Raw genomic sequence first — 25,842 nt, 5'->3', positions numbered from 1 at the left:
TTTCCAGTCTCTCGGTCCCAGCTTTGATGCCCCTGTACTGACCTCGCATTCTGGATGGGAGCGGGGTGAACAGGTAGTGGGGTGAACAGGCAGTGGCTCGGGTGGTTGTTGTCCTTGATGATATTTTTGGTCTTCCTGTGACACCGGGTGCTATAGTTTGCCCCCGGTGATGCGTTGTGCAGACCGCACCACCCTCTGGAGAGCCTTACGGTTGAGGGCGGTGCAGTTTCTGTACCAGGCGGTGATAGAGCCCGACAGGTTGCTTTCAATTGTGCATCTGTAAAAGTTTGAGGGTTTTAGGTGACAAGCCAAATTTCTTCAGCCTCCTGAGGATGAAGAGGCGCTGTTGCGCCTTCTTCACCAAACTGTCTGTGTGGGTGGACCATTTCAGTTTGTCGACAGGGAAAGAGCCTCAGATCCACAAAGTCCCTTCCACCAGGTGGCTGATGAGATATGTTGGCACGACTGCCATATTGCATCTCCATCCCAAAGCCCTTGCTTGGAAGTGTACTTCACCAGACTGCCAAGAACCTTGTCCTCATCCAGGCCAAGGTGGTGAGACATGGTAGTGATGACACCATATGCCTTGTTGATCTCTGCACCAGACAGGACGCTCTTGCCAGCATACTTGGGGTCCAACATGTACGGTGCGGTGTATATGGGCTTCAGGCAGAAGTCTTCGCGCTTCTTGATGCATTTCAGAACTACAGCTTTCCTCTGCTTGGAGCAACAGTGAAGTGGGAAGGGCAGTACGGATTTCTTCCCTTACATTTGCAAGCAGAGTCTGAACATCAGACAGGAGGGCATCGTCTCCCTCAATCCATGCAATGGCTACTGCCATAGGTTTCAGGAGTTTTAGGCTGCTTACCACTCTCTCCCAAATGACACCATCCAGGAGGATCCTCTTGATGGGGCTGTCCATATCGGCAGACTGAAATATGGCCATTTCTTGGAGAGGCTCCTTCCCCTCCAGGAGACTGTCAAACATGACAAGACCACCCCAGCGGGTGTTGCTGGGCAGCTTCAATGTGGTGCTCTTATTCTTCTCACTTTGCTTGGTGAGGTAGATTGTTGCTTTAACTTGATGACCCTTCATCAACCATTTCCTTGGCTCTCTTGTGGAGTGTATCCATTGTTTTCAGTGCCATGATCTCATTGAGGAGCAGATTCAATGCAAGAGAAGCACAGCCAATGGTTGTGATGTGAGGGTAGGACTCCTCCACTTTAGATCAAGCAGCCTTCATGTTTGCAGCATTGTCTGTCACCAGTGCAAATACCTTCTGTGGTCCAACGTCGTTGATGACTGCCTTCAGCTCATCTGCAATGTAAAGACCAGTGTGTCTGTTGTCCCTTGTGTCTGTGCTCTTGTAGAATACTGGTTGAGCGGTGGAGATGTAGTTCATTATTCATTGTCCACGAACATTCGACCACCCATCAGAGATGATTGCAATACAGGCTGCTTTCTCTATGATTTGCTTGACCTTCACTTGAACTCTGCATCCAGCAAATGAGTAGATAAAGCATGCCTGGCTGGAGTGGTGTATGCTGGGCAAAGAACATTCAGAAATCCCTTCCAATACACAATGCCTGTGAGCATCAGAGGTGAAATAGTTGCATACATAGCTCGAGCAAGACATTCCTCTGACTACATTCCTCCGTTGAGTCAAAAAAACGTCTAATTCCAGGAGGACAATGAGCTGTTGCTATCGATAAGGTGGCGGCTTTGTCATTTTCACCTCGAACAGAAGTAGAGGGACTTTTGTCAGAGGTTGGTTGTTGGGGGCGATGAGGGAACTTCATGCACAGATGATTCTGCATCTTGTTGCATTCTTCACATATGATGTGGCACAGTATTTGCAAATGTACACAGCTCTTCCTTCTACATTAGCTGCAATGAAACATCTCCACACATCAGATAGTGCACCAGTGGCATTTTCCTGTAAAGATTAGAATCAAATGAAAAAAATAAAATAAAAAAACTAACAATTTCATGTACAGATAAATAATTAAGCAGTTAGATTAGTTTATAAAACATGTATGGAAACAGGTGAATTAACACTCCTCAGTTAGCAGGCTCAACCCACATGGCAGCAAAACCTAACTACCAGAAAATTGTTAACAAGTTAGAAATGATTTGAACACTTTGATGTAGGCTACTATTTACTAGTTAACAAAAAAATAAATGTCATAAAATATATTCAACCCACCCAGTATTGTAATCAAAACTTACCAGAAAGCAGTCCTTGGCTCAGACAGTGTAGTAATGGGGGCTAAATAGCATCTCATTAGTCGGCAAGATCTTGAGAATCAGCTGCACATGTGATGGAAGAATGCACTGTGCATGGAGAGGGTTGCAATTCCATTGAATTGGGGACAGTTTAACCAAAATATGACCTAGAAGACCTAGAATTTCCTTATGTGTATCCCACAAAAAAAGGTTTAGTTTAGTTTATTTTATTTTTACAGGGACAGTGCACATTAATCAACGTTTCAGTAAAAGTGCCGGTTTTAGCCAGCCGGCTAATTTTCAACCGCAGTCCCTGGGCAGGTTATTAAAAACAATTACAATATAGACAATAGCACCATAGACATAGCAACATAGGACAAGCAAGACATAGCATACAGACAGAGCAACAGAGCAACATAGACAGAGCAACAGAGCAACATAGACAGAGCAACATAGAACAAAAAGCAGCAAGTTCACTGTTATAAGCTGACTTTTTTTCATGAATTTGACCTCTTGAAGCTAGGGGGCACTATTTTTGTTTGGAACAATAACGTTCCCAAAGTAAACGGCCTATTTCTCAGGGCCAGATGCTAGAATATGCATATAATTGACAGATTAGGATAGAAAACACTCAGTTTCAAAAACTGTCAAAATATTGTCTGTGAGTATAACAGAACTGATATTGCAGACAAAACCCTGAGGAAAATCCAATTAGGAAGTGCATCTTATTTTGAAACCCTTCTATTCCTACGCATGTCTAGCCTCCATTTAAAGGGATATTAACCAGATTCCTTTTTCTGTGGCCTCCCTAAGGTGTCAGTCTTTAAACATAGTTTCAGGCTTTTATTTTGAAAAATGAGCGTGAAGGATCACATTGCGTAAGTGGAGAGCTGGGGGCTCTCAGAGTGAGTTTGTGCGCAATTGAGTAAAGCCGCCATATTTCAACAAAAGGCTAAGCTGTGTTTCGTAATATTGCACTTGTGATTTCATGAATATGAATATTTGTTAGTAATATTATGACTGTTGTGCTATGCTATTTAGGCGGTTGCTGACAAATTATCCCGCTACAGGGTTGGGTAGCGTCAAGAAGTTAAGCAAAATTCCCGGGCTTAACCTCCCATCAAAAATGTACGGAAATTTACTGGAAATTGTCCGAACCTTTGCAACTATTGCCGAGTAATATACTCAGAAGCGGTGGGTGGTGTGCATGCCTTCGAAGTCTGACCAGGACACTGCTCCGTCTACCTCTTCTACGAAGACATTGTTTTGGGCCGGCCTATAGGACTAGATTCAATGTCCTGGGTGGTGGTCCGAACAAAGGATCCACTTTGAGAAAGTCGTCTTCCTGGTCGTAATGTTGGTAAGTTGACGTCGCTCTTATATCCAATAGTTGTTCCCGGCTGTATGTAATAGCCTAGAAAATCTTAAATGTTAACATAACATGTAAGAAATAATACATAATTATTTATTTTTTAAATAATAAAAAAAAATACTGCATAGTTTCCTAAGGACTCGAAGCGGGGTGACCATCTCTGTCGGCGCCATTCCAAGCGAGTACCTCATGAAGCTGTTTGTGAGAATGCCAAGAGTGTGTAAAGCTGTCATCAAGGCAAAGGGTGGCTACTTTGAGGAATCTAAAATATATTTTGATTCCATATGTGTTATTTCATAGTTTTGATGTCTTCACTATTATTCCACAATGTAGAAAACAGTAAAATAACGAAAAACCTTATACTCTATTATTTATCTTTATTTTTGCTACTGCTTGACTAAAGAAATCTTGGTCGACCAACAGCTTATTGAACAAATAATTGACCAGTTTATTAAAATGGGGTCGGCCCTAATCCCAGCAATATAAGAGTATAAAACTAAACAGCTTAACTTAATATGAAAATATTCACAACGGAAAGCCTAAGAATGTAAGTGGTAGAAACAGAAGTTGAGGGGCAACATTTAGCCTAGCCAGTGTCAAACAAAAACTTGTTGAATAGGGAGTCTCCATCACCTGCAACAACACACAGAGACAGACTGATGTATGAGCAGCAACCACCCACCTTGTCTCCACTGGAATAGAAGAAGTAGCGCAAACGCACTATGTTGCAGTGGTCCAGTTTCCTCATGATCTGCAGCTCCCGGTTCTGAGACAGAGAGACATTGATAAAAATCTGACAACCAGTGAGCATTAGACAAGTCAAACAGGCTAGAGAAGCTGTCACACTGAGCTAGTTGCACTCTCCCAGAAGAAACATTCCTCTGATTCTGGACCAGTCAGACACTCTCTTAAATGAGTCTTAAAAGGCTTTTGGAGGCTCATCGGAGATGGGCTGACAGATCCAAGATTAGAGAAAAGGCTGTTGCGAGCGCGAGAGAGAGAGAGAGAGCAAGAGAGCGAGCGAGCTAAAAGGGGGAAGCGAGTGAGCGAGCGAGCGAAAAGGGGGAAGCGAGTGAGCGAGCGAGCGAAAAGGGGGAAGCGAGCGAGCGAAAAGGGGGAAGCGAGCGAGCGAAAAGGGGGAAGCGAGCGAGCGAGCAGGGAGAAGCGAGCGAGCAGGAGAAGCGAGCGAGCAGGGAGAAGCGAGCGAGCAGGGAGAAGCGAGCGCGAAGGAGGGAGCGAGCGCGAAGGAGGGAGCGAGCGAGCGAGCGGAGGGAGAGAGCGAGCGAGGAGGGAGGGAGCGAGCGAGCGAGCGGAGGGAGCGAGCGGAGGGAGGGAGCGAGCGAGCGAAGGAGGGAGCGAGCGAGCTAAGGAGGAAACGAGCGAGCGAGCGCTAAGGAGGAAACGAGCGAGCGAGCGCTAAGGAGGAAACGAGCGAGCGAGCGCTAAGGAGGAAACGAGCGAGCGAGCGCTAAGGAGGAAACGAGCGAGCGAGCGCTAAGGAGGAAACGAGCGAGCGAGCGCTAAGGAGGAAACGAGCGAGCGAGCGCTAAGGAGGAAACGAGCGAGCGAGCGCTAAGGAGGAAACGAGCGAGCGAGCGCTAAGGAGGAAACGAGCGAGCGAGCGCTAAGGAGGAAACGAGCGAGCGAGCGCTAAGGAGGAAACGAGCGAGCGAGCGCTAAGGAGGAAACGAGCGAGCGAGCGCTAAGGAGGAAACGAGCGAGCGAGCGCTAAGGAGGAAACGAGCGAGCGAGCGCTAAGGAGGAAACGAGCGAGCGAGCGCTAAGGAGGAAACGAGCGAGCGAGCGCTAAGGAGGAAACGAGCGAGCGAGCGCTAAGGAGGAAACGAGCGAGCGAGCGCTAAGGAGGAAACGAGCGAGCGAGCGCTAAGGAGGAAACGAGCGAGCGAGCGCTAAGGAGGAAACGAGCGAGCGAGCGCTAAGGAGGAAACGAGCGAGCGCGCTAAGGAGGAAACGAGCGAGCGAGCGCTAAGGAGGAAACGAAGCGAGCGCTAAGCGCTAGCGAGCGCTAGGAGGAAACGAAGGAGAGCGAGCGCTAAGGAGGAAACGAGCGAGCGCTAGCGCTAAGGAGGAAACGAGCGAGCGAGCGCTAAGGAGGAAACGAGCGAGCGAGCTAAGGAGGAAACGAGCGAGCGAGCGCCAAGGAGGAAACGAGCGAGCGAGCGCCAAGGAGGAAACGAGCGAGCGAGCGCCAAGGAGGAAACGAGCGAGCGAGCGCCAAGGAGGAAACGAGCGAGCGAGCGCTAAGGAGGAAACGAGCGAGCGAGCGCTAAGGAGGAAACGAGCGAGCGAGCGCTAAGGAGGAAACGAGCGAGCGAGCGCTAAGGAGGAAGCGAGCGAGCGAGCGCTAAGGAGGAAGCGAGCGAGCGAGCCCGAAGGAGGAAGCGAGCGAGCGAGCCCGAAGGAGGAAGCGAGCGAGCGAGCCCGAAGGAGGAAGCGAGCGAGCGAGCCCGAAGGAGGAAGCGAGCGAGCGAGCCCGAAGGAGGAAGCGAGCGAGCGAGCCCGAAGGAGGAAGCGAGCGAGCGAGCCCGAAGGAGGAAGCGAGCGAGCGAGCGCGAAGGAGGAAGCGAGCGAGCGCGAAGGAGGAAGCGAGCGAGCGCGAAGGAGGAAGCGAGCGAGCGCGAAGGAGGAAGCGAGCGAGAGGAGGAGGAAGCGAGCGAGAGGAGGAGGAAGCGAGCGAGAGGAGGAGGAAGCGAGCGAGAGGAGGAGGAAGCGAGCGAGAGGAGGAGGAAGCGAGCGAGAGGAGGAGGAAGCGAGCGAGAGGAGGAGGAAGCGAGCGAGAGGAGGAGGAAGCGAGCGAGAGGAGGAAGCGAGCGAGCGAGACCTGGTTCAACACCATGTTGGTTAAATCAGGTGTGCTAGTATTAGAATAGATCAAACAAGTGGAATGGCAAGGCGTACTCGAGGATAGATTTGGGAAATAGCTAAAACACAACCATGTGTGTCCATCACAGAGCTGGTGAAACGTTCAAGATAAGAAACTGAGAATATCTAGTCTGAGTTTGGCACCCTGTTAGGGTCTTATAAATTAGAAGCCCACACATGGATAATTTAGGCCAGCTACAACTATCATAGATCATTGTAAAACAGTGACAGCCATAATTGAATGGGGGTTAAATCATGTCAGTGATATCTGAACAGGGAGCAAATTACCCACAGAGACACATTATAAGCTATATCAAACACTGGCACTGTACAGCCATTGCAGCACTTGTTTATTAACACAGTTACGTCAGTCTGAGGAAATCCATGGGTTGAGTTTCCTTTCGGGTGCGACAAGAAGAGATGAGCGCTAAGGAGGAAACGAGCGAGCGCTAAGGAGGAAGCGAGCGAGCGAGCCCGAAGGAGGAAGCGAGCGAGCGAAGGAGGAAGCGAGCGAGCGAATGAGGAAGCGAGCGAGCGAATGAGGAAGAGAGAGAGGAGGAGGAAGCGAGAGAGAGGAGGAGGAAGCGAGAGAGAGGAGGAGGAAGCGAGAGAGAGGAGGAGGAAGCGAGAGAGAGGAGGAGGAAGCGAGAGAGAGGAGGAGGAAGCGAGAGAGAGGAGGAGGAAGCGAGCGAGAGGAGGAGGAAGCGAGCGAGAGGAGGAGGAAGCGAGCGAGAGGAGGAGGAAGCGAGAGAGAGGAGGAGGAAGCGAGCGAGAGGAGGAGGAAGCGAGCGAGCGAGACCTGGTTCAACACCATGTTGGTTAAATCAGGTGTGCTAGTATTAGAATAGATCAAACAAGTGGAATGGCAAGGGGTACTCGAGGAGAGATTTGGGAAATAGCTAAAACACAACCATGTGTGTCCATCACAGAGCTGGTGAAACGTTCAAGATAAGAAACTGAGAATATCTAGTCTGAGTTTGGCACCCTGTTAGGGTCTTAAATTAGAAGCCCACACATGGATAATTTAGGCCAGCTACAACTAATCATAGATCATTGTAAAACAGTGACAGCCATAATTGAATGGGGGTCAAATCATGTCAGTGATATCTGAACAGGGAGCAAATTACCCACAGAGACACATTATAAGCTATTTCAAACACTGGCACTGTACAGCCATTGCAGCACTTGTTTATTAACACAGTTACGTCAGTCTGAGGAAATCCATGGGTTGAGTTTCCTTTCGGGTGCGACAAGAAGAGATTAACTAATCATCAACTCAATGCTTGAGCTGAAGCTGGACTAGGGAGGGACGAGACTCCGCCCCGTTTCAGCTCCAACAGGAAGGGGTGTGTTCTCACGAGACATGACATCACTGGGGTCTAGGGCATCATGCACAGGCCGACTGCCAGGATGATTAACCAAACGCCTATCAGTGTGGTACGGCAGGCTACGATCACCATGAGAGAGCAGTCTCACAGTGGTAAGTGACCTGACAAACCTAGTATTTTCAGTCAAATGACAGTATAAAATGTGAGCCAATTTAATGTGAGACTCCAGTTAGGGATCTAGTTTCAGTGACGTCATACTGACAGCGACTCAATGGCCTCAAGACAAAGACCTGTCGTTACTCAAAAACACACGGTGCAACAAATACTCTCCGATGTATTCGCCTCTGCAGTGAAATGGTCCTCACCTTGAACCTCTTGTCCTGCAGAACCTTCTTGATGGCTATTAGCTCCCCGGAGTCACACAGTTTAGCCTGGTAGACCACACCGAACGAGCCGTTGCCGATGACCTTAGTGTCTGTATAGCTGACCTCCTGCGGCCGGTCGGGGCCCTGGCCTGGGGTCGCTACCACTGTGGTCACCTTACTGCCATCTTTGTCTCCTGAGAGAAAGAAAGAGAATAAAGCAATGTCACACAAGAGATGCAGTATAAGACAACTCATTCAGCCACACAGTCTTTACACCAAGAAGCTCCTGTAACATTTCTCATCCTCTCTCGTCACTGCTTCTCTCTCAGACTGAATCCTGTAAGCCAGAAATTGGAAGCTGTACTAACCCACTTTTTTTTTTTTCTATGAGTAATTTCCTAGGAGCAGGGCTACCCATGTTAACCGGCTCTGGCAGACACCCTAATGACAGCCTGAAAGTACAGTAGAAGGATAAAAGGTATAGGCGTAAAGGTTGTGGTGAAAATGAGGATGTAGTTTTAGTCTAAGATAATGTGTGGGTGGGGTGCACTGCAAACGGCTAAGCACTTTCCTAGTACTGTTCCTAGTTTGAAGCAGCGCTGCAGGCACCAAATGTTTCCCCGCATAACAGCTCCAATTCAACAACTGCACATCGCAACTTTTGACAACATGATGGAGGTGTGAGTTGACAGACCAAGACGAACACTAAAAGCTGGTTCCAAATCACTCTTTTACCCACCCCGCTTGGCCCTAAGCCTTCATTGTATGCAGATCGCAAGGGCTCTTCTAACCTACCGTTATGGCTGGCACCTGGCCGTGGACCTCAACACAAACCCAAAGAGCACCAAACAATCCTAGATTGCACTGTTTTCAGACCACTATTGTTTTCACAAATATATTTTACCTCTTGGTGATGTCATTCGGAAACATAATGTTAACTTTCACTGCTATGCGGATGATACACAGCTGTACATTTGGATGAAACATGGTGAAGCCCCAAAATTGCCCTCCCTGGAAGCCTGTGTATCAGACATTAGGAAGTGGATGGCGGCAAATGTTTTGACTTGTGAACTCGGACAAAACAGAGATGCTAGTTCCAGATCCCAAGAAACATAGATATCTTCTGTTGAATCTGACAATTAATCTTGATGGTTGTACAGTCGTCTCAAAAACAACTGTGAAGGACCTCGACGTTACTCTGGACCCTGATCGCTCTTTTGACGAACATATCAAGACTGTTTCAAGGACAGCTTTTTTCCATCTATGTAATATTGCAAAAAATCAGAAACTTTCTGTCCAAAAATGATGCAGAAGAGTTAATTCATGCTTGTCACTTCTAGGTTAGACTACTGAAATGCTCTACCTTCTGGCTACCCGGATAAAGCACCAAATAAACTTCAGTTAGTGTTAAACACAGCTGCTAGAATCTTGACTAAAACCCCCAAATTCTATCATATTACTCCAGTGCTGGCCTCTCTGGCTTCCTGTAAAGGCTATGGCTGATTTCAAGGTTTTACTGCTAACCTACAAAGCATTACATGGGTTTCCTACTACCCATCTCTCCGATTTGGTCCTGCCGTACATATCTACACATACCCTACGGTCACAAGACGCAGGCCACATTGTCCCTAGAATTTCTAAGCAAACAGCTAGAGGCAGGGCCTTCTATAGAGCTCCATTTTTATGGAATGGTCTGCCTATACATGTGAGAGATGCAGACCCAGTCTCAACCTTTAAGTCTTTACTGAAGATTCATCTCTTTAGTGGGTCATATGATTGAGTGTAGTCTGGCCCAGGAGTGTGAAGGGGAACGGAAAGGGACTGGAGCAACGAACCGCCCTTGCTGTCTCTGCCTGCCCGGTTCCCTTCTCTCCACCGTGATACTCTGCCTCTAACCCTATTATAGGGGCTGAGTCACTGGCTTACTGGTGCTCTTCCATCCCGTCCCTAGGAAGGGTGCGTCACTTGAGTGGGTTGAGTCAGACGTGATCTTCCTGTCCGGGTTTGGAGCCCCCCTCGGGTTCATGCTGTGGGGGAGATCTTCGTGGGCTATACTCAGCCTTGTCTCAGGGTAGTACGTTGGTGGTTTGAAAATATCCCTCTAGTGGTGTTGGGGCTGTGCTTTGGCAAAGTGGGTGTGGTTATATCCTGCCTGGGTGACCCTGTCCGGGGGTATCGTCGAACAGGACCACAGTGTCCCCCGACCCCTCGTCTCAGCCTCCAGTATTTATGCTGCATTAGTTTGTGTCGGGAGTTTTGGTCAGTCTTATGTCTGGAGTATTTCTCCTTTCTTATCCGTTGTCCAGTGTGAATTGTAGTATGCTCTCTCTAATTCTCTCCCTCCTCCCTACCAGAGGACCTGAGCCCTGGGACAATGCCTCAGGACTACCTGGCCTGATGACTCCTTGCTGTCTGCAGTCCACCTGGTCGTGCTGCTGCTCCAGTTTAAACTGTTCTGCCTGCGGCTATGGAATCCTGAACTGTTCACCGGACGTGCTACCTTGTCCTGGCCCGGACTTGCTGTTTTCGACTCTCCCTCTCGCAACCGTACCTGCTGTCTCCAACTCTGAATGCTCACATTCAACAGACATTTACTCCTGAGCTGCTGACCTGTTGTACCCTCTACAACCACTGTGGTAATTATTATTATTAGAGCCTGCTGGTCATCTATGAACATTTGAACATCTTGGCCATGTACTGTTATAATGTCAACCCAGCACAGCCAGAAGAGGACTGGCCACCCCTCAGAGCATGGTTCCTCTCTAGGTTTCTTTCTGGGTTCCTGCTTTTCTCTGGAGTTTTTCCTAGCCACCGTGCATCTACATCTGCATTGTTTGCTGTTTGGGGTTTTAGGCTGAGTCTCTATACAGCACTTTGTGACATTGTCTGATGTAAAAGGGGCTTTACAAATACATTTCATTGATTGATTGATTGATTGACAAAGCTTTATAAATAGCAGTGCCAGAACCTGTCAATCCCTAAAGTACTACTCTTCTACGAACTAAAATGTGGTTGAACGCTCCAAGAAGTGCATCATCATGATGAAGTCTACCACAATGCTGTTTCTGGAAATTGACAAGCCAAAATGACATTATACAGCCTAAAACTGCTAGCAAACTCCACCAGCATGCCCCATCAAAGCAAATCTTATTAGTTACATGCGCCGAATACAACAGGTGTATTATAGTGAAATGCTTAATTATGAGCCCCTAACCAACAATGCAGTTTAAAAAATACAGATAAGAATAAGAGATAAAAGTAACAAGTAATTCAAGAGCAGCAGTGAAATAACTATAGCGAGACTATATACGGGGGGGTAAAGATACAGAGTCAATGTGCTGGGGCACCGGTTATTTGAGGTAGTATGTACATGTAGGTAGATTTATTAAAGTGACTATGAATAGATTACCCCACTACTACTCTCTGTTGTCAAGAGGGGGTGAGGGGGGGGGGGCACTGCAAATAGTCTGGGTAGCCATTTGATTAGATGTTCAGGAGTCTAATGGCTTGGGGATAGAAGCTGTTTAGAAGCCTCTTGGACCTAGACTTGGCGCTCCAGTACCGCTTGCCGTGCGGTAGCAGAGAGAACAGTCTATGACTAGGGTGGCTGGAGTCCGACAGTTTTTGGGGCCTTTCTCTGACACCGCCTGGTATAGAGGTCCTGATGTAAGAAAGCTTGATGTACAAGGCCGTTCGCACAACCATTGAGCCTTTCTACGCCACTGTTTGCAAGGAAGACATGCGGGGAAGTAAAATCCATGACTTGCTTGGAAAATATTATTCCTGGGTATCCATTAGACACCAAAACGGAATAATTAGAAAACACTCTGGAACAAGGAGAGACTACCTGGACATGTTCAATTAGAAAAAAAAAGTCTAATTGCTTTCCTTGGCTAAATGTTTTAAAGCATTCCAGTTGCGAGTCCTAATGAACATGACCTTGGCCTGGCAGCCACTCTCACCAATTTACTAGAGATAATTTATCATCTCAGATCTTGCAATGAACGTAGAGTGGGCTTGATGGTTTGTTAAATACAGCGGGATTCTTTTTTCCAGACGCTTTAAAAATGGCCACTCCATACTTTGAAGATTTAGCTCTAGGCCTATATATTAGTGATTATACCATGTAGGAGTGTTGGTGTAGCACTGACCTCTTAGCACCCTGCAATCTGTTTTACAACCAGCACTTACATATCTCTGTGTGCACACACACACAGAGAGTGCCCTTATGCCCCTCTAACACTGACCTCTGATATTACTGCCTTGGCTACGGCACAGGCTTGACGAGGGAATAGACATTGCAGCAGCAGAATTTCACAACAGCTACATCAGGGGATCCAGCACTGAACTCTGTACAGCGTTGCTACCGTCTGGGTCAGAAGTCAAGGGATAGAGGAAATACTAGTGTTTTAACAAAATGTTAAATACACATTATCAATGTGCCAATCCTGTCTGAACACGCTGCATCTCTATGTAGGAAGCCACTGAGCTCGTAATGCAGTAGAATAGATGGGAATTTGGTCTCACGGGTCAGACCACTCCAGGTCACGCACTTCCTACCTTTCTGTGCTGAGTAGCAGGAAAGTGGAGCAAAATGTCAGAGCTGCCAAAGCCTGACGGGGAAGGGAGGGACAGAGCAGAGAGTACTGCCAAATTAGGCATCTCCTCCTCTTCTGAACACACACGCACAGAAAACAAGCACCCAACCGGAAGCCTGACACCATGTTACTACTGCAGGGGATGGAATTGTAATGAGGACAATGTTGATTATAATGGTGATCACTGAAGTTAAGACTGACAATCAGAGATTACAGATTTGACAGGACTGTTCATTATTCTAATGTGTTTGACAGTGTCTACAGTCAGTGACTATTTATCCTCTGTTTATCCTCGAAATGTCAAAAGAGAAACCCGACACCAGGGTGTAGGCCTCAACACCTCTTCCTGTGGTAAATCCTCTAACAACACCCCTCGTACTCATCTCTTGGTCTGAAAGGAGAGACAGAGCAAAGCACATTAAAGCAAAAGGCCCTTAATGAAAATCCCTACCCTGACCACTGCATCACGCTTTGGGCAGCTGTGCAATAATCCTATAGTCACACACTGGAGCATCTATCCATTGGCTGCTCTCTCTCAGTTTAGCACTGCATGAAGAGATTGGGTCTGATAGGAATCCAATTGGCCAGTCTACCACAGAAATACAATTACTAGAACAGACATTCCTAACATTCCTAAGTCCTGTTCTACAATGAGTATTGAGTAAAATTGCACTGGCCTGATGGGTCTTTATCCCTTCGAGTAATTCTATTTCTGTGGACCTGCCCCTGACTTCTGAACAACACTTTAATTATTTGTTATTCTTCTCTCTTCATTATTTGAGGTATTTTCTTAAAATGGAAGAATTGCATTATGGTCCCGAAAAGCACAGAAACATAGTGTCCCCTGCATGTATACTAGAGGTAGACCGATTATGATTTTTCAACACCGATACCAATTATTGGAGGACCCCAAAAAAAAGCAGATACCGATTAATCGGCCGATTACTTTTTTTAAATGTATTTATTTGTAATAATGACAATTACAACAATACTGAATGAACACTTGTATTTTAACTTAATATAATACAATTAATCAAATCAATTTAGCCTCAAATAAATAATGAAACATGTTCAATTTGGTTTAAATAATGCAAAAACAAAGTGTTGGAGAAGAAAGTAAAAGTGCAATATGTACCATGTGCCATGTAAAAAAGTTTAAGTTCCTTGCTCAGAACATATGACAGCTCGTGGTTCCTTTTAACATGAGTCTTCAATATTCCCAGCTAAGAAGTTTTAGCTTGAGGTTATTATAGCAATTATAGGACTATTTCGCTCTATACCATTTGTATTTCATATACCTTTGACTATTGGATGTTCTGACCACTGCCCTAACAATACTTTAGTATTGCCAGTGTAACAGTATAGCTTCTGTCCCTCTCCTCGCCCCTACCTGGGCTCAAACCAGGAACACATTGACAACAGCCACCCTCGAAGCATCGTTACCCATCACTCCACAAAAGCCGCGGCCCTTGCAGAGCAAGGGAAACAACTACTCCAAGTCTCAGAGCGAGTGACTTTTAAAACACTATTAGCGCGCATCCCGCTAACTAGCTAGCCATTTCACATCGGTTACACCAGCTTAATCTCGGGAATTGATAGGCTTGAAGTCATAAACAGCGCAATGCTTGAAGCATTGCGAAGAGCTGCTGGCAAACGCACGAAAGTGCTGTTTGAATGAATGCTTACGAGCCTGCTGGTGCCTACTACCGCTCAGTCAGACTGCTCTATCAAATCATAGACTTAATTATAACATAACACACAGAAATACGAGCCTTAGGGCATTAATATGGTCGAATCCGGAAACTATTATTTTGAAAACAAAACGTTTATTCTTTCAGTGAAATATGGAACCGTTCCATATTTTATCTAACGGATGGCATCCCTAAGTCTAAATATTGCTGTTAGATTGCACAACCTTCAATGTTATGTCATAATTACGTAAAATTCTGGCAAATTAGTTCGCAATGAGCCAGGAGGCCCAAACTGTTGCATATACCCTGACTCTGCATGCAATTAACGCAAGAGAAGTGACACAATTTCACATGGTTAATATTGCCTGCTAACCTGGATTTCTTTTAGCTAAATATGCAGGTTTAAAAATATATACTTCTGTGTATTGATTTTAAGAAAGGTTTTGATGTTTATGGTTAGGTACACGGAGCAACGACAGTCCTTTTTCGCGAATGCGCAACGCATCAATTATATGCAACGCAGGACATGCTAGATAAACTAGTAAGATCAACCATGTGTAGTTATAACTAGTGATTATGATTGATTGATTGTTTTTTATAAGATAAGTTTAATGCTAGCTAGCAACTTACTTTGGCTTCTACTGCATTCGCGTAACAGGCATGCTCATCGTGGAGTGCAATGAGATGCAGGTGGTTAGAGCATTGGACTAGTTAACAGTAAGGTTGCAAGATTGAATCCCTGAGCTGACAAGGTAAAAATCTGTCGTTCTGCCCCTGAACCAGGCAGTTAACCCACCGTTCCTAGGCCGTCATTGAAAATAAGAATGTGTTCTTAACTGACTTGCCTAGACAAAAGGTGTGAAAAAAATGAATGAATAAATAATCCGGCAAAATCTGCGTCAAATTTTTTTTTTTTACAGATTTCCGATTGTTATGAAAACTTGAAATCGGCCCTAATTAAATCGGCCATTCCGATTAATCGGTCGACCTCTAATCCAGGACCTATATAATAGGCGGTGTCAGAGGAAAGCCCATAAAATTGTCAGACTCCAGTCACCCAAGTTATAGACTGTTTTCTCTGCTACCGCACGGCAAGCCAAGTCTAGGACCAAAAGGCTCCTCAACAGCTTCTACCCACAAGCCATACCATGAGACTGCTGAACAATTCATAAAATCGCCACCGGACAATTTACATTGACCCCTCCCCGCATCCCTTTTGTACACTCGCTGTGTTTGTTTGTTACCTATGCATAGTCACTTCGCCCCCACCTACATGTACAGACTACCTCAACTAGCCTGTACCCCTGCACACTGACTCGGTTCCGGTGCCCCCTGTATATAGCCTCGTTATTGTTATTCTTGTGTTACTTTTATTATTACTTTTTATTTTAGTCTACTTGGTAAATATTTTCTTCTTCTTGAACTGCACTGTTGGTTAAGGGCTTGTAGTAAGTAACCATTTCACGGTCAAGTCTACACTTGTATTCGGCGCATGTGACTAATAACATTTGATCACATGACCAGAACAATTAGTTCAATGGTCTACTGCAGAGCTCTCCAACCCCGTTCCTGGGGAGCTGCCTTCCTGTAGGTTCGCTCTCCAACCCCGGTTGTAACTAACCTGATGCAGTTAATCAACCGGCTAATTATTAGAATCAGGTGCACTAGATTAGGGTTGGAGCGAAAACCTACAGGATGGTAGCTCTCCAAGAACAGGGTTGGAGAGCCCTGGTCTACTGACAGCCCAACCCTCCCTCATTTCCTATAAGGGACTGACTGGCCCCTAACACTGGCAGCTTCCCATTTCCTAAGTCAGGGCTAGGATGTGGGTTATGGAAGGTCAGCCCCACAGAAAACATGGAAACAATTGACCAGATAGAGCTCTGTAACCATTTCTGAACAAATGGTTTAGTATTATTGCTCTGTCAACAGGTTTACACCCCTTGTTGTGGGACACCCTTAAGGTTTAGATTGGAAAGGTTTAGTTGAGACTGTCTTAAGTCCAGAGACAAAAATTAACTCTTGCTGAACAGACAGAGGTCGTGCCTGACTGACAGTCAGACAGTTACAGGACTGTCTCAGTGTCACAGGATTTTTTTGCCATATTATGTTGATACCTTCAGATTAATGTTATCCCCCATTAATCATCATTGGGGTTAATACTACGAAAATATTATGTTTGAAAATGTTATGTTACTGATACACTTCCCATAGCATGCCCAACATTCTGCTATGAGCTACACATCAGGCATCTTACAACTTTTAATTAGACATTTTCCAGAGTTGTGTAATGGAAAGGTAATGCGAAACCTCTTGGATTGCAGAACTCATGTAATGTGTTCCCGGTAGTACCGAGTTCTGAGCACATACCTACATTTTCCTCGCACATTCCAAAGCCTGACTGGTGGTGAGCCATTTCCCCTCCCCACAGGGACCAGAGGCTCGGCCCACTTCAACAGCTACATCAAAGCCTTTCATTTCCTTCTGTACACTGACTCACACTATCATCATAACATCACACTGGCTACCATTATCAACAGAGTCGATACACTACCCAGATGCACATTATCAAATGTACGCAGGGAGGGATGCAAGCTGAGAACCATTCACACAGACTTGCAGGCGACGCAAACAAGCGGACACAGACAACACATGATGCTCTTAGGTTGGAAATGATAGAGATCTGGTTTCAGAGACACAGCTGCCATTTGGTCACTCAGTTCTTGAAAACAAGCTTCGCAATCAAAACGGTCCTCCTCACACAAATACAGGGTTGGGGAGTAAATGATTACATGTAATCTGACTATGAAAAAACTAACCAGCTTCGTTACCAGCTAAAATATTGTAATCAGATTACAGACACTTGAAAAACTAGATTACTTATTGGATTACATTCAGAAAGTATGTTTGTGAAAAAATATATTATCGCACCTTTGTTTTCTCAATTACATTAAATTCAGCGTTGAAACAAGGCCCAAGTCAGAGACCACTATGATGACGCCAAATACATTTGATAGATAATTTGTCTTCTTCTAATGCCTAATGGAAAGTAATCCAAAAGTAACTGAAAGTGATCAGATTACCGAGTTTGGGTAATCCAAAACATTACTGATTACAATTCTGGACATGTAACTAGTAACTAAAAGATTACATTTAGAAAGTAACCTACCCAACCCTGCATACACAGAGTACTGTCATTGACTGCAGTATAGATTTAATTTTAAAATCTTTATAAGGGCAGGGGTTAAAAGCTAAATACTTTTTTTGTTCATGGCCAGCTGCTTTGGAAACTCCTCAGAGGGGGCAGGATGCAGAGCGAGTAACTAAGCGAGCGAGCGAGTCACAAGCTGTTCTAGGTTTGCAGTTGCATCATGATGCTGCTAATACCAGTTCTTCAGATCTGCGGCCACGTTCCCAGCCGCCACGTTCAGCAGACAGACTGAGACCGATGCGTTCACACAGACAAATGCGATTACGATTGGAGCGCAGGCCTGCAGGGAGCACTATATGGTTAGCCGTTATATTACAAGGGTCTACCTTCTGCACGCACTGTAGCAGGGCAGTACACTGGGGAGAAAGTGAAGCTCATCGCACACAACAGCTTATCCACTAGGAATAATGTCTCACTTCAACGTGGCGAGGGGAAGAATGCAATGTGGGTTTGATTTGCTTGAGCAATCCTGTAAAGGAAAGGCTTGTGTTTTTGTGTCTTAGCCCAATACTGCCAAAAGCTGGTGTGTGTGAAGAGAACTGAAACAAGTTAGTGATACTACTGTAGGCGTGGGTGTGTGAGTATTCAACATTGCCTTACAGCATGTTTGATTAAAGCATTTGGATCAAAAGCTGTTCCTCGGAGAACAAAGTGAGCAGAGTGACGAGGAGCCCGATACCGGCTCAGCACTTTGCTATGTGATGAGTCAGAGCAGATCCTGTGACAACTCAGGCACATTTCCCACCCACCCAAAATCTCTCTGACACACACAGGCTGTGAACAACCTTTTTCATACAGAGCCACCTTTACTTTTTTTTTTAAAAGAAAGTATTGCTATTATCATCCAATTCCCTAAACTTTTTTCAGTTTAGCTGTGAGAGATGGGTGGAACCAGCCTTTTCTTGCCATCATTCAGAATGTTGATGGACAATACTCATAAGCTATCAACTTGACAGAAATTCATAATTTCTGTAAATTTCAGCTTTTTTTAATGAGAATGTGTCTTAACACATTGGCATTCCTTCTCCAACACAAACCACAACCAGGTGAGGACGTATCCTAACGCTGCTTGGTTAGTAGGTTGCCATAGTGCCTCTGCCACGGTGAGTCAGCACGTGATTCCCTCTGATAAGGTGCGGTTTAGCACAACGGGGAGGGAAAGAGCACCCGTGCCACTAAGTATAGTGTTGTAAGCGGAGGATGCTTCTCTGTTGCTACATACACACACTCAGCCCAAAATACTGCCCTGTAGGTGAGGCCAATCCCGCAAAATAAACACAGACATAACCCACACACTGAGACCAAGGGCTTTAACACATGGGGGATGTAACGCAGTAACTGCTCCCCAAAACAAAATCCCAAACCCTTTTCTTTGACGTGTAATGTGCATATTAAGCTATACTTTGCTTATGGCTACATTAGCTGATGTCAAGACTATCATACGCACGAGTCAAATATATGTATGCCGGTGGCACAACCGCCAATAAGGACATTGATTTATTTGAGGTTCCTTACCAGCGGAGTTAATCCCAAAGGCCACGGGGAGAAGCCCTGACGCCGGAGCAGCAGTAGCTCAGCAACAGGAAGGAAACAGGACACCAGAGGAGACGCACAACCCACTGAACTGGTCACAAGACCCTTGGCATGTTCGTGACAGTCGGGTCGTAGTAAGCCTGCTGAGAATAAACAGCAAATGTAATCCTATTTTTCATTCAGAGGGGAGTGAGTCGGTGCGGGGGGGAAAAAGGCCAATTCAACGAGCCAGGCAGCTAGCGACAGTCTTGAAGGATCTGCTGAGGTCTCATATCTGGCTCCAATTTTCTCCCCTAAGCGTTACTAAGAGTGGATCAAGGGCAGCTGAAATGGAATTACGTAACCGCACCTCTCTTCTTTATGAGCATTTCACATCGCGTTATGCTGTTACAGCATAACGCAAGGCCACATGGAAGAATGAGACAAATTAGGCGCTTTTGATGATAACATATGGGCGTAAATAATATATGATGACTTGAACAAACCATAAAAAGGCTATTTTTGAAAATGTGGTGGACTTTGGTCTTCTCATATGATCCAATTAGATGAGGACTTTAAACTTACTTTTCCCTTCAGTAGAATCCCAAATCAATTAGGGTTCTTTATCAGCTGTTTTAACTGCATCACCAAGGCTGCGTTTACACAAGCAGTCCAATTCATATTAAAAAACTTTTAACCCTAAATTAGTCCTTTGACCAATCACATCAGGTTTTTTCAAATTAGATATTTTTCAAAGCTGACCATCAGAAATGTGCTGCCTGTGTAAACGCAGCCCAAGGCATGTCAACTGACCTTCATTACCATGTTTAATGTTCAGTAGGACTCACCATAGCAAACAAATGAACATTTGTATTTCTAATTGGGCATACCTAGTCAGTTGCACAACTGAATGCATTCAACATAAATGTGTCTTCCGCATTTAATCCAAATTAATCTACGTTCACGTCATCGGCGCCCGGTAGCAGTTGTTGTTGGGGGTTAACTGCCTTGCTCAAGGGCAGAGCGGCAGATATTTCCATCTTGCCGGCTCTGGGATTCCAAACCAGCGATTTTACAGACACTGGCCCAACGCTCTTAACCGCTAGGCTACCTGCTGCAAAGATTAGGGTTTACTCTGTTTTCAACTGTTCGGTGCCTACTGAACGTTTCCCTTGGAGAACTAATTATGATCAATGCCGCCACCTCACCCACCCGCATATCACCCAGTCATCCGTTCATGTTCACATACTCAGCCTTCACGTCCTCCTTCTCCTCCTCTCCCCAGCTGGACATTACATCTGATGCTTTCTTCTCCAGATCCCTATTTCCATTTTCTCCTGGCTAGTACACAATAGACTATGTAATACACCACTAGGGGGCAAAGCCTTCTCCGAATACAAATGAGGGCTAAAAAGGTAATCTTATGGTGAGCTATTTCCCAACATCTTTGTCCAGGTTCATTAATTTGTACATCAGCAAACAAGCAAGCAAACACCAAGGCCTAGCTCGACATTAACGCTTGTCCTCTTGTCTGGGACAAGTAAAAATATAGATTTTAGTAAAAAATATATATAAATCACAATATCAAACAATTACTCCGATCCGAATAATATTCAAATCAATTTTTCATATTCAAAATGTCTACATTTCAAAGTGTAGGTGATATGCATATTGGCTACTCTAATGTCCAAAACGATGCTGATATGAGGAAGGCGGCAGAAAATGTAGGCAAACTTTAATGAGGCTTTTAATAACATAAATATAAGTTAAACGCCAGTCATGTTTGACAAATATAATGAAGGATAATTAACATTAATGTCTAAAGGCTTGATTAATATGCTATTGAAACCAGCATTTCTCATGTTCCATTGGTTTTCAAAAATCAACTTTATTTTATTGTCCAGCAGTCAAAGGCATAATTCTAGTCATAATAGTAACCCATGCTAGTTGACTTTAAAACTCCCCTATTTCTTAATTTCTAAAGGGTATTTTCATCTCCATCACATTAAACAGATTGTCTCAAAAGCGTACCACACGCACAGTGTTTTCCCCCTTATTGCATTTTGGAACATTCATGCATAGCCTACAGCCATGTGCGTATTGTTGAGCATATAATATGAAGTAATAAATATTTATCAGCATTTTAAGCTAAACGGTCTGACCTGCTGCATCAGCCTCATTGCTGTTTATAAAAAATATATGTGCAGTGGTCCCATAACTGTCCCAGAGTCTGTTTTGGACTGTAGGCATGTTTTTTTATCGTCCCAGGGATGGCGGGACACCCTGGAGGGAATTATTTCATAAAAACATAAGTACTTGGTTGTCATTGTAATGTTGCAATGTTTTATAGGCTACCAAGGGGGGCCAACCATCCTCCAGGAGAGCCTTAAAAAAAGCCTAAATAATAATAATAAACGTTAAAAAAATTAAAAGCATGTTGCCTACATTTTTGTTTGATTCTCTATGGTAAAAAACATGTATTGTATTTTGTAAAGAGGACAAGTAACCTGATATTTTGGACAAGTAAAAAAAAAAAGATCTGTCCTAGGACAAGTGACTAAAAAGTTAATGTCAAGCCCTGTAAGTCTATGTGAGAGAAAAGAGCATAGCCCACTGTCATCTTATGTGCACACATAAACAGGATGACTTTCCAAAGACGGGAACTTAGTTTTGGCCCATTTATAATGTAATTAAGTCGATGTGTTGAAACGAGACAGTTATTTGCTCTCCAAGGGTTGACCAGGCTTTTCAGTAGACAGACATTTTAAAAAGCACTAGCAGGTTAGGACTGACTGGAGTCATATGACCAACCATGGATACTTTCAGAGATGCAGGCAGACACCCGATTCCGCGAACCAATCAGAAAGTCCCGGTGCTGCCCCCATTTTCTGGGGTCTGCTGATGCTGCACGGCAGAGCAGGGGCCAGCAGCTCTCCATGCGCTGAGCAACTTGTCAATTATTGAGCTGAACAAAGTGCTGATGAGCTGTGTGACCTGGCTGGCTGTGTGTGAAGCTCCAAAAGTAGTAGTAGTCAGAACTAGCCTCATTTACCAGATGTTGAAGCTTTACTAGAAGTAGACCTATGCAGCAAAAGCATCCAGTATGGCGAATTTAGATGAAGATCAATGAATTTGGTGAAAGGCTGATGCTCCTATGTGCCAGTTATTATTTTGATGAACCAAGCAATCTTATATTGGCATTAGATGTGAGTATAATGAAATGGAGTTACAATGGAATCCTACAGAAAAGTTAAGTGGCGTTTTAGGTTTTTATCCCACTTCCACAAACCCTTTGGCAAAGACCAATGATACGGTGGGTGACACCTGACCCAACAGTCTAGCAAAACCAACCTGCAGTACATACTGCCCAGTGGACAGACCTCTAAGTCTACTGGTCTGAATTAATTCTGCAGCCCCGGGGCTTCATCTGACCTAACCCTGCTCGATACCCGAGAGAGCTCAATCAACACTACCCATGGTGGGGAATGAGTGGATTGGACATGACAGTGTTCCCCTAGGCATGCCCTATCAGCTCTTTCACCAATCCATTGTTTCGATACTCCCAAAAATCAAGGGGTCAATCTCTAAAGTAGAGGTAAGGCTCAAATGCAGTGATCACTCCTCCTGCCAGAGGCATTTTGACTAGGTTACACATTGAGCACTACAAGCAAACATACTTTTGCGTCTAGGCTACTTTGTGGTCGTTAATAATATGATCAGTGATCATTTGGAAAGCTCCAATGGTATCTTACCATCCATTTAAAAAATGTATGATCACGTTTCTCAATAATCCCAGACATAATGCTAATAACGTCATGCAAAATACCAGACGGTGGCTCTAAGTGCACTGGTTGGGTCTAGGTGACAACGGTTAACTAAGCATATGACTTGGACAGTGAATGGGAGAGTAACGTTACTGTCTGAAAATGTGTGGACCCAAATGGCATTTCAGTATTAAATGTGAATTAGGCTAGGCCTAGTCCACTTCAATATATCAATAATTTACCCCTTTCTCATAATAGCAGCAGCAGAGTATTATGACAAAAAAAAGCACAGAGAACCTTTCAGATTTTTTGTTGTCGTAAACTTGCGTTTAACTCTATGGTCATACTTACTGCTGACTTTCATACTGCCAAATGCTGAGGGCTGCGGCACTGTCTTGCAGCTCTCCGCAAAGGAGGTGGTTCTGGGCCGACCCGACATATTCCAATCCAAGATATCCCCGCTTCGTCTTCAGTCGAATCGTACTTTTCCCAGTACTAGTCGTCTTTTGACTTTCCAGTTCTATTAGTCTTTGACTTAAAATATAATTGGTAGCTAATTCCACGATAGAGGTCTGCTTCTTCGTATATCGTTCTAGCACGAACTAGCCAGCCAGCTAGCTAGCTAGCTAGCAAACTAATTTCGAACCGGTCAGCTGTGTCAGGTCTCGAGCTGTCGTCCAGCCACATTCAGCAAGAATCTGTCATTCCTTTTATTTTGTATGTTCTTGTCACTTACCTAGGCTAACGTTACAAATGCATTCTATGAAATAACGTCCTGAGATAGGTGTCTCATAAATTGGGCCTCTCAAAGTTGCCAGTACATTTTTTTTTAAACACAACCGTAAACAGGAATAGGCTACATACAGTGGCATGAACGTCAAGTCTGCTTACATTGAATGATTCCCCAAAGAAAACAATATCAGGTCCAATAGCAAATCTTCATATTCTTATATGGAAACTAAAGGATCCGACAGCACCAGCCATGGCGGCTCCCAGTCTCAGACCGACCAACATTCAAATCGGACACAAATGAACAAAATTCACGATTTTAGGCCGAAAGAAACGCACGGACGTTTCAGTGACAACTTCGCCTCCATAAACACGGAAGCAATTGTCCTTGCTGGCTGACGGCGACGTGAAAGACTATCGCAAATGTATTTTTTTGTTGAAAATAGTTATGATACAGCTCCACTAAATCTGAAATTCTCTTTTGATTCCTTCTTTCTCTGTCTGCTACTTCTCTTTGTCAGACTACGAGCAGAACAACGCAAATTACTTAAACTATTGAGTGGGTGAATCTCTTTTCACGATTTCCACTAGATAGCACAGCCACAAAGTCAATGTGCCCCTTTTGTAAAGATTCATGAAAACAAAACGTACATTTTTGGTCTTAATTTCAGGCCATGGTTAGGTATACGGTAAGGATAAAAAACATTTTAAGAAAATATATTTTAGAAATGGGCGGGGTTTATGACTTTGTGACTGTGGTAAGTAGTGTTGACCCTCTACGCAAATCTTAAACTACGGGAATATCGAATTGTGCACGCTCAATCAGACGCGAGGAGGTCACGTCGACCAATCCAAAGCGAATCCATACGAAATTTGTGTAGAGAACGAACGCCCAATGAGCGCGTTGATGAGCGCGTCTACTGCCGCTACTGTCAAGAAAAAATGTATTTAAAGGTAGTTCGACATACCACCTAATGGTGCAGTAGAGTGTATTCATGGGTGCCAAGGAAAGCCAGGCTGAGCCAAATATTTGACAAATAAAACAAATGTTATAAACTCTCTTGCTTTCTTTTAATAATTTTCCATCAATTGGCAAGTGACTGATTCTCACCAGATAAAGCATCCAAGGGAACGAAACAGCTCCCTTCTGTTTCAGTATGTGTTCCTTCGGAAAGTATTCAGACCCCTTGACTTTTTCCAAAATTGGTTACATTACATCCTTATTCTACAATTGATTCAATCGATTTTTCCATCATCAATCTACACAATACCCCACAATGGCAAAGCAAAAACATTTTTTAGAAATGTTTGCTAATTTATTGAAAATAAAAAAGTGAAATATCACATTTACATAAGTATTCAGACCCTTTACTCAGTACTTTGTTGAAGCTCCGTTGGCAGCGATTACAGCATAGTGTCTTCTTGGGTATGACGCTACATGCTTCTCTGCAGATTCTCTCAAGCTCTGTCAGGTTGGATGGGGAGATGTTCGATCTGGTTCAAGTCCGGGCTCTGGCTGGGCCACTCAAGGACATTTGATTCAGAGACTTGTCCTGAAGCCACTCCTGCGTTGTCTTGGCTTTGGGCTAAGGGTCATTGTCCTGTTGGAAGGTGAACATTCGCCCCAGTTTGAGGTCCTGGGCGCTCTGGAGAAGGTTTTCAATCAAGGATCTCTCTGTACTTTGCTCCGTTCATCTTTGCCTCGATCCTGACTAGTCTCCCAGTCCCTGCCGCGGAACAACATCCCACACCATGATGCTGCCACCACCATGCTTCACCGTAGGGATGGTGCCAGGTTTCCTCCAGACGTGACGTTTGGCATTCAAGCCAAAGAGTTCAAACTTGGTTTCATCAGTCCAGAGAATCTTGTTTCTCATGGTCTGAGAGTCTTTCGGGGCCTTTTGACTAACTCCAAGAGGGCTGTCGTGCCATTTACTGAGGAGTGGCTTCAATCTGCCACACAACCATAAAGGCCTGATTGGTGCAGTGCTGCAGAAATGGTTGTCCTTCTAGAAGGTTCTCCCATCTCCACAGAGGAACTCTAGAGCTCTGTCAGAGTGACCATCGGGTTCTTGGTAAGGCTCCCTGACCAAGGCCCTTCTCTCCCTATTGCTTAGTTTGGCCGGGTGGCCAGATCTAGAAATAGTCTTGATGGTTCCAAA

The 25,842-nt window shown here is 44.8% G+C and overlaps 1 protein-coding gene across 4 annotated transcripts in view; it reads right to left on the bottom strand.

Annotated features, from left to right (window-relative positions):
* The window catches only part of LOC118363692 (glycogen synthase kinase-3 beta), a 41,431-nt gene extending 17,148 nt beyond the window's left edge, over positions 1–24,283 (bottom strand). For 3 of the 4 annotated variants that reach the window (XM_035744826.2, XM_035744828.2, XM_035744827.2), the window contains exons 1-3: positions 23,303–24,283; positions 8,176–8,369; positions 4,282–4,365 (exon numbers count right to left, since the gene is read on the bottom strand). In XM_035744826.2, coding sequence (XP_035600719.1) covers positions 4,282–4,365; positions 8,176–8,369; positions 23,303–23,390 — 366 coding nt within the window. In that variant the 5' untranslated portion in view covers positions 23,391–24,283. The remainder of the gene's footprint in view (positions 1–4,281; positions 4,366–8,175; positions 8,370–23,302) is intronic. The other variant, XM_035744829.2, reaches the window with a different exon arrangement.
* Positions 24,284–25,842: the final 1,559 nt, after the last annotated feature.

This window comes from Oncorhynchus keta, chromosome 30, assembly GCF_023373465.1.
Source record: "Oncorhynchus keta strain PuntledgeMale-10-30-2019 chromosome 30, Oket_V2, whole genome shotgun sequence".
NCBI classification, from domain to species: domain Eukaryota; kingdom Metazoa; phylum Chordata; class Actinopteri; order Salmoniformes; family Salmonidae; genus Oncorhynchus; species Oncorhynchus keta.
Note: the sequence above shows the minus strand (reverse complement) of the source record. Positions and strands in the feature narration are given on the sequence as shown.